An 8,868-nucleotide genomic window follows, 5' to 3' on the forward strand; every position below is an offset into this window, starting at 1 on the left:
TGGCGTCTTGGCCGCCATCGCCCCCGCCGTGGCCGCAATCGCCCCCGCTGCCGCCACCCCCACCATGACTGCTGCCTCCACCGCCGCCCTAGCCCCTACCACCGCCGCCGCCGCCCCTGTGCCCTCAGTGGCTAGCAGAGTTCGCAGCTGGTTCCAGTGAGTGGAGCCCCCTGTCTTACACTGTAAATCCTGGTCCTCCCTTGTGCAGATGGCGAAACGTTCTCTCTGTCATGTCAAGGAACAACTGCTGCATGTTCGCTGCTGAGGGTGCAGCCGGCTCTGCTGAGGCGGTGGGTCCACCGGCCTGCAGCGCCTGCCAGCCGCATCTGGATCGGATGCAGCAGCAGCTGGCGGCGCAGCAGGGCGACAACAAGGAGCTGCGGGCGCAGGTGGTGGAACTGCACCAGCTAGTGGCCCAATTGTTGCTCCACCAGGTAAATCTAAGTAGAATCATCACTCATTTATTTGTGCGGCGGTGTTCGGTTGCGGTTCGGGCTGCTTTGCGCTGGGTCGAATGGACCAAGAGGGCCCGTAGGCCCGCCGCGTTAACTTTACTACATTGCACATGAAGGTGCGCCGAAGCACTGGCTGCTAGCTAGACCCGCCAGCCAACCCTATTCTTGTTTTTGATTTCCCGTTTTTTATGTTTTATTGATTCCCGCTTTTTTAACAGCCTCCTGCCAATCGCCCGACCTCCCCGTAGCTGCACCTACTACCGGGTGCTGGGCCCGCTGGGCCGAAGCAGGAGTTGCAGGACGTCGACGCGTATGTATTATACGGGGTTACATGACCTGAATGGAGTGGAGGGAGGGCGCGACTCTATATGTGCAGCAGTTGGAGAGAGAGAGGGGGGGGGGGGGCTGAGCAGAGTCGAGGAGGACTCTCTTCACGTTGCAGAGCACATGGTGTAGCCGATAACGAATGGCCCTTTCAGGCCTGTCAGCGACGTTGGCACCCGGGCATCAAGCCCACGGAAATGTAGCTTATGAGATGTAGACTATCCTACCTGTTATTGTTCTATCCTTCATTTGGACCAAATACAATGGGTATCTTATTTCAATCTAACTCCATAGCTTTCCATTCTTGTTCAACAATTACATATCAGATCTGCTTATTGAAATCTAATGCAATAGTTAAAGTTTGTGAAGGATGTACTGAGAAAGAAGAAAATTTAAACATCATCAAGCAATTACTAAGCCGAGTTTATGTTCATAAACTCTTTGAAAACATTGCCTTTAAACCAGTACGTTGCCACATTTGCTTCAAGAACATGCAAATGGTAGAAGAATGTTTATGTCATCATAGAATGATTCAAATTGCTGAAGACAATGTTATTGATGGACCACAGTAAGTCAAGTTTCAGCTCATTAATATTAATCTAAAGAGATTAAGATAACAAGTGTTCAATGTATGCTATTGATCAATCTACTTTATTTACAGCTATTTTGAAGACTTTGATGAAGAAATTTTTGAGTTATAACTTTAAGAAGCCATTATTGACATCTTCAGAAAATTTTCTGCTTCAACTACAAATAATGTATGAGCACAACTTTTTGTAAATTTCCAAACAGCATTGAAACTGTGTTTAATGTATGAAAGTTATGAACCTTATTTCTTTTCAGATGTTGAGTTCAGGTCCTGTTTTGACGGTTCAAGGCAATTCCAAGATTTCATTCCTCTTGTATTTAGATCTTAGTCTATAAGGTCTTGCATCAACCCTGAAACTAACTGAAGTAGATGAAAAAGTTTTAATTGCTTACTGATGTAAAGCACTCACTATTTCTAACAAAAATTAGTATGTAGCACAGAAAAAACTTGTTACGCTACTAAAAGTCGTGAAATATTTTCGTCATTACCTTTTTGGAACTTCTTTTGACGTCTAAAATCATCATTCAGCATTGCAAAAACTTCATAATTTTGACAGCGCTTCAATGGTTAACTTTTCTCTGCATTCAAGAGAACCTCAACCACTGTAAAAATGACATACATGAAAACTTAAACGATAGTAGATGTATCTACTGAAACAAATCTTTTGTATCCCATTGTGACATCATGAAAACACTTGCTATAGTCCCATTGTTGTTAGTTGCCTGACAACAATTTTTAAATCAAATACACAAATACTTTTGGCTTCCACACTTTTTTTAACTAAATTATAAATCTCATTTAAAAATTTACAGTATTGAAAATAGTATATCACTGATACAAAATTTATCTCAATAATGGACACTCCAGACTCAGTAAGTATTTCTTTTTACTTTCTTTGAGATAAGAAAATATAAGGACTTTCTTTGCAGTTTTCTACCTTGTTTATTGCAATATAATCTAATCTGTAGTCATGTATGATTGATGTCATTTTGTGACAGTATTTAGAGACTGTCGTTAGCACTTTATCTTCTTGGATGTTTGTTGTATCTTGTATCAGAAAGACATCTTGTGACCTGATATGGTCTGTTTGCCTTTACTTGATTTATACTGTTTTTATAGTTTTACGTTTTAATCACTATCAAGTCAGTAGTATATGAAGACTCCTATCCCGCTGTCTTCATGAAGTCAGTTTCTACCATTTTAACTGAGTTTTTGTTTTGTACAGGATGAACTTTTTGATTTTACGATGGAGTTTGCTTACTTAGACCCTGGGGAAACGACGATAGAAGAAGATCTTGTGATGGTACGTTTATTTCCTTGAATTCAGTGTCAGTTACATAATGTATTTAAATTTGTATATTTTGTTACAGGGTCCTGAGCATGTACATACTATCAGCATTGAAGATGGTGTTGATCTTAATATCCGTTGTTTAATTTTCAATGGGATAATAGAAGATTATCGGAAATTGAGTGAGGTACTAACTGACATTTCAGGTCGTGCCTTTAGTTTGCATGATCTATCCGGTCTTTAAGTGATGCTTTTACTTTTGCACTTGAACAGATGAGGTCCTCAAAACAAATGGATATTGAACTTAGTTTACCTTCAACTTCAGAAGCCTCTGATAGAGTAATTGTGAAGTTAATTTCTTCAAAGGTATGTAATAGTTATTGAGGTAACCTTTTCAAACATTAATCCACAAAGAATCATAACTTTTTTTTTCAGGTTTACCCAAAATGGGCCGAGGTGAGCCCGTTTGTCCGAAGTAAAATAATCTATTTTAGTAAATAAAATAAGTAAAGTATTTAGTTACATTATGTTATTTCATTTAGGGGCAGTTGTTGAAATAAGAGCTAAAACAGGTACAGATACCATCAGGAGGGCAAACGAGGTGCCCAACAGCAAGCAGTTCCGGGCCCGGAAAAGGGTAAGTGAAATAACTTACGCTATTTCACGAACTTAAAAGTAAATTAACTTATTTACTTGAAATTAGTCTTGGTTCGCGCCACGCCGTCGATCGGCTGTGGTAGCTGTGGTAGACAACGGCCACGACTCTCGGGTCTGTTCGGCACGGCTCGGCAGGCCTTCGGTGTGTCAATGTCAAACACCCCTCTTTTGTTCCTTTAAAACGCAATATGAGGGAAGGGCCAAAAAGGCGATGGTGTTCCAGAGGGGTGTTTGACATTGACACGCTGAAGACCGGCCGAATCGAGCCGAACAGACCCGAGAGTCGTGGCCGTGGTCTACCACAACACCACAGCCACTCGGCGGCGTGGCGCGAACTAAGACTAATTTAAAATAAATAAGTTAATTTACTTTTAAGTTAGTGAAATAGCGTAAGTTATTTTACCTACCCTTTTCCAGGCCCGGAACTGCAGTTAGGCACTTCGTTTGCCCTTCTGATGGTATCTGTACCTGTTTTAGCTCTTATTTCAAGAACTGCCACTAAATGAAATAACATAATGTAACTAACTACTTTACTTATGTTACTTACTAAAATAGATTATTTCACTTCGGACAAACGGGCTTCGGACGAACGGGACGCCCCCAATGGGCCATGGTACATCTTCATTTTCCATCAAGAGTCGTTGTATACATGTCAGAAGAACGATTCCTTGAGCAATTTAAGGATATCTGCACAAAAGGTCAAGATTGCCAATTGGAAGATGAAGAAGCTTCAGTAAGTGTTCTAGTGAAATTTTAATTTGCTACGGTAACATGTCTTGTGTTTAATAAGACATTATTTTTGTGTAATTTTTTTCATGACAGATGACAATAGATACTGATTCTGATAGTGACAAAGATGTTGAGGCAGGGAAGAAAGACAACAAGGGAGATGAAAGTGTTAAGGAGAATAAGTCAAAAGGTAATGATCATAAGGTACAATTACTTATGTATAAGGTTCACTTCTTTTTTTCTTGTTACAAAAGTGTATTTTACATTTGTTTTACTGTATACCACAGGCTACTGAAAGCTCTGTTAAAAACTCTTCAAATCAGAGTAAGAGTGAAGATAAGACGTCTAAGAAGAGGAAGCCTGAAAGAGAAGTAATTCTATTTGTCTTTTCTATCATAAAATATCATGTGAATTGTGTATTTAATGAAATACCCATTATTCAGGATTCCAAAGATGAAAATTCAGAATCATCGACTGCATCAACATCAAAGTTAAAGAAAAAGTCTAAGAGACGCAAAAAGAAGAGTCATGAAAAGGAGCAGTCAAAGAAAGACTCGTCGGATGAGGTAAAGGCATTACTTTAAGTTATAAATTTTATTTTTCTTATGCTATTTAGTAAATCAATTCTGTTTGTGTCCTGATTTAGGATAAGTCGTCTAGTGATGACGAAATTAATAAGATTAATAAGGTTGCTTCTCACATTCCTACGTAAACTCTATCAAAAGCTTGGAAAAGAAAAAATATTACAAAATTGCTGAGTTTTTGGAAGTTGAGACAACCAGAGGCAAGAGCATTCGATTGAGGTTGCATGATGAGTCAGTAGATGATAAATTTTGCTTTGTTCATTTGCCGAGAAATGTATTAAGTGAAATGGTTCCAATGATACCCAAACTAAATGAACGATGTAATTCGGAAAAGGGCATGTACTTTATGTTTAGGGGCATGAAGGCATTAGCATTTAAAATAAGATTTTCTCGAAATCCACACAAAAAATAAGTTGATTGTATTTCTGTTCATCTTGTATGTCCTAATTCAAAAATATAAGAGAATAACAAAAACTCAGAAACTATTTTTGGTTTTTATTCTTGTAGTGCTTTCAAAAGTAGTTTACAATGTTATCTTTGAAATTGTACAGCATTCTAAACCAATTTTTTCTTTTTGTGTCTTTCCATATCTCATTTAATTAACTCATGTTTTTATTCCTGATTGTTTTACGATCGAAATTTGATGGATAAGAGAAAAAAAGCACCAGAAAGGCAACGAAAGAGAAGGGATAAGATGTCAGAAAATCAAAAGCAATCTGAAAGGCACAAGGCTAAAGTAGGAATGAGGAAATCAAGATTAAAAAAAGAAGTATATGTTAAAAAACAGGAAGCTAAAGAAAAGCGTATGTTGCAAAGATTAGAAAAGAAAACTGGTATACCATACGATCCTGATGGTCAAATTGATATTGATCAACATAATTTTAATTGCTACTTAAAAAGTTTAACTTGGTTTGTGTGTCCTAAGTGTCATAAGAAGAAAATGATATCTCACTACTCAAAAAAAAAATGTGGGCCTAATTGTGATCCCTTTTTTGATGAAAACGATATGAATCCAATGAGCGTACCATTAGAATTACAAAATTTGACCTTTATTGAGAGACAGCTCATAGCTCGTATTCACACTGTTATGTCACTATACACATTTAAGGAATGTCAGTATAAGTATTCTGGCCAGGTCATAAATTTTTCTCAAGATGTTCAGTCAGTGGCAGAGAAACTTCCACATTTGGTATCAAACTTAAATAATGTAGTGATTGTAAAGTTGTCTGAGAACATAGTTTTACAGGATTTTGTTGTCAGGAAACCTGTAGTTTTGGCTGCATTGCTATGGTTGAAAGCTAATAATCCGAATTATTCTGATATCAAAATAGGTTATGCAAACCTTGATTCACTTCCAATACATGATAATGTGTATGACCAGTTACAAAAGGTTGAAACTGATATTACTTTTCCTGCTGATTTTGAGAATATTGATGATAACACAACTGACGATTCTTCTGATATTACTGATGATGAAGACAGTGAAATTAATTTTTCATATACTGATGTTCCTGAGCTGATGGATTCTTCTTTAAAAAAATCTTTAGACAATGTCTTAATTTGGCCATCCATTGGGAAAACACCAGTCAATGAATTTAGTTCACCTGGTTTTATATCTTTAGCGTTTCCTCATCTGTTTCCATATGGTAAGGCTGACTTTTCTATGCCACGTATACAAAAGGTGTCACTAAAAGATTACATAAGGCATTTAATGTTGTACTGTGATTCACGATTTGCTCAAGACGAGAGATTTCGTTATTTCATTATGAACAGCGAAATGAGGTGGACTGCTCTAAACATAGGCAACATTTATGTTAAAAAAAATAGTTTTTTTTCTAAGATGACAATTGTTCAATTGAAAGATTTTTAAAGAAAAAATCCTTCTGTGGTATGTCAAGTCATGCATTATGGATCTCGTCTTAGGACAACTAAAGCTTATTGGAAATCACGATGTGGTGAACTACTTGATATGGTGAATCAGCTTGGGACACCTACAGTTTTTTTCACACTAAGTAGTGCTGATTTTACTGGCCAGATCTTTACAGGTTACTTGGACATGATGTCAAGAATTTAACTATGTAACAACGCAATGATCTACTCTCTAAAAATTCTTTGATTGCTGATGCTTTTTTTATGCTAGGTCGAAATTTTTCCTTGAAAAATCCTTTAAAAATCATTTTCATGTTACTGATATTTGGTACAGGTATGAATACCAACATCGTGGGGCCATCCACTGTCATGGAATAGCTTGGTTTAAGGATGCTCCTGTAATAAAAGTCAATATGAATGAAGAGGAAATGCAGGTTGTTACAGACGTCTACAATAACTTAATTTCATGCCAGAACCCTGACATACATATTAAGCCTAATTTAACTCATCCGTGCCAAATGTCATTGCATGAAATAGAAAATTTAGAAGAAGATCTGCATCAATTAATAAACCATGTATAAAGACATACTAAATGTCGAAAAAGTCATTGTTTAAGGCAGTGTTCACAAACCAAAAAGATGGAATGCAGATATAAGTTTCCTAAACCGCTTGTAGATGAGACATCTATAGAAATCAAAGATGGTCATGTGTTTGATATTAATTTTTTAAGGAATGATTCCCTCGTTAACAAATATAATCCATGGGTTTCGCAAACTTGGAAGTCTAATATGGATATGTCACCGATATTGAATAAAGGGATTGTATATAAATATATAGCTAAATATGCTTCAAAAGGTGAGATCAAGTCAGAGTCTTACAATGATATCTTAACTAACATAGTTCACAAAAAATGTGATGATTCTGACCCTTGTAAGAAAGCTATATGAAAACTGTTACTAAGTTCTTTGCAGTGAACGTGATTACTGTGCCCAAGAAATTACCTTATGGGGTTTAAGTTTTACCACAGTTCTCGCGATTTCATTGTTATCAATTTGAGATGCATAGATTGGTTAACATTGACAACGTCATATAGAAGAAATAATGTTATTGATCTTTATGCAAAAAGATGTAGTTCACTTGAATCACTTTCACTATTTGAAATATGCAAACATTATAAGTTGATCCATGGATCCTGGCAAAAAAGAAGGTGTTCAGCTGTAGTGAGATATTTTTCTAAGCCTGTGAGAGATAGCCATCTTTCTCTTTATTATGAAATAATGGCACAGTACTTTTTGCCATGGAGAACTTTAGGTGATGTATCTGTAATAGATACTGTGATTATGGAGTGCTGTGATAAACTAATTGACAGTTACATTACCTTTCTCGATGATGAGAATGCATTTGAAAGTGGAAGTGAGGATGAAGGTGGCAATCATAACATTTTGAGTAATTCAAAGTTAAGAGATAATGAATCCATCTTAACCAGCTTTAATCCTAATTTATATCATAAAAACATTGAGTTGAAAAGTTGTGAAGCTTACCATTGGGATAAGTTAGCCGATAAACTAAACATTGAAACTATACAAGTGGTAAATGAAAAGCTGCGAGCAGATTATTATGTAGAGGATAACACTCCATATGACATTGAGATGCTAAATTTTAAGCAAAAAAAGATTATCAATTTTGTGAAAAAATTAATTTCAGATATTAAATCTAAGAAAAATATTAAACCGCACTTTGTTTTTGTGCAAGATATGCCAGGCACAGGAAAAACTCATGTACTTGACCCTGTATTACCCAGACTATTCCCTTTATGAGACCAAAAATTGTTTTCTGTATTTTTCATCTATTTGCATCTATTTGAACCCTACAAGGTCGATCCCGAACTTTGCGCGACGTTTCTTGGATGAGAAACAAGCTGTTACCATATAGTCACATTGGTCTGTTGAGGAGTCTGATTTCTTCATCAGTTTTCTAGGTGTACCCCGGGTACTAAATATGGTTGATGCACATAAGTTAACACTAACTTACTAAATGCAATGCCAAGAAACACTGAAAGTTGCGGAAAATTGAAAATGAATGTCATTCGAAAATTTTGACTATCTAATATTTACACTAAAACTTGATTTTCTCTAGAAATATTGAGGTTTGGCGTTCGAACTTCACTTTATACGACTAGGACTTACTAGCTGACTGTTTACACACCAAGTCCGACACAATTTTCGTGAAACTGTCCAAGTTATCGCCAAATAATAGGTGTTACCATATGGTCTCATTGGCTGTTCGCGTAAACCAGCATATTGCAAACTGCGGTTTTGATGTAGTCTCGTCTTGTTGGGATGTGAGAAATGTCTTACAAACATAAAAGCAGAG

At 36.8% G+C, this 8,868-nt stretch overlaps 1 protein-coding gene across 1 annotated transcript; it reads left to right on the forward strand.

The window, feature by feature from the left end:
- Positions 1 to 3,923: 3,923 nt before the first annotated feature.
- LOC127751160 (uncharacterized) lies at positions 3,924 to 4,754 on the forward strand. The gene is made up of 5 exons (XM_052274271.1): positions 3,924 to 4,046; positions 4,136 to 4,246; positions 4,330 to 4,413; positions 4,486 to 4,608; positions 4,689 to 4,754. The coding sequence occupies exons 1-5, from the start codon at positions 3,924 to 3,926 to the stop codon at positions 4,752 to 4,754; spliced, it is 507 nt and encodes a 168-aa protein (XP_052130231.1).
- The last annotated feature ends 4,114 nt before the right edge of the window (positions 4,755 to 8,868 follow it).

This window comes from Frankliniella occidentalis, unplaced genomic scaffold (genome assembly GCF_000697945.3).
Source record: "Frankliniella occidentalis isolate FOCC.00 unplaced genomic scaffold, Focc_3.1 Scaffold366, whole genome shotgun sequence".
Taxonomy (NCBI): Eukaryota; Metazoa; Arthropoda; class Insecta; order Thysanoptera; family Thripidae; genus Frankliniella; species Frankliniella occidentalis.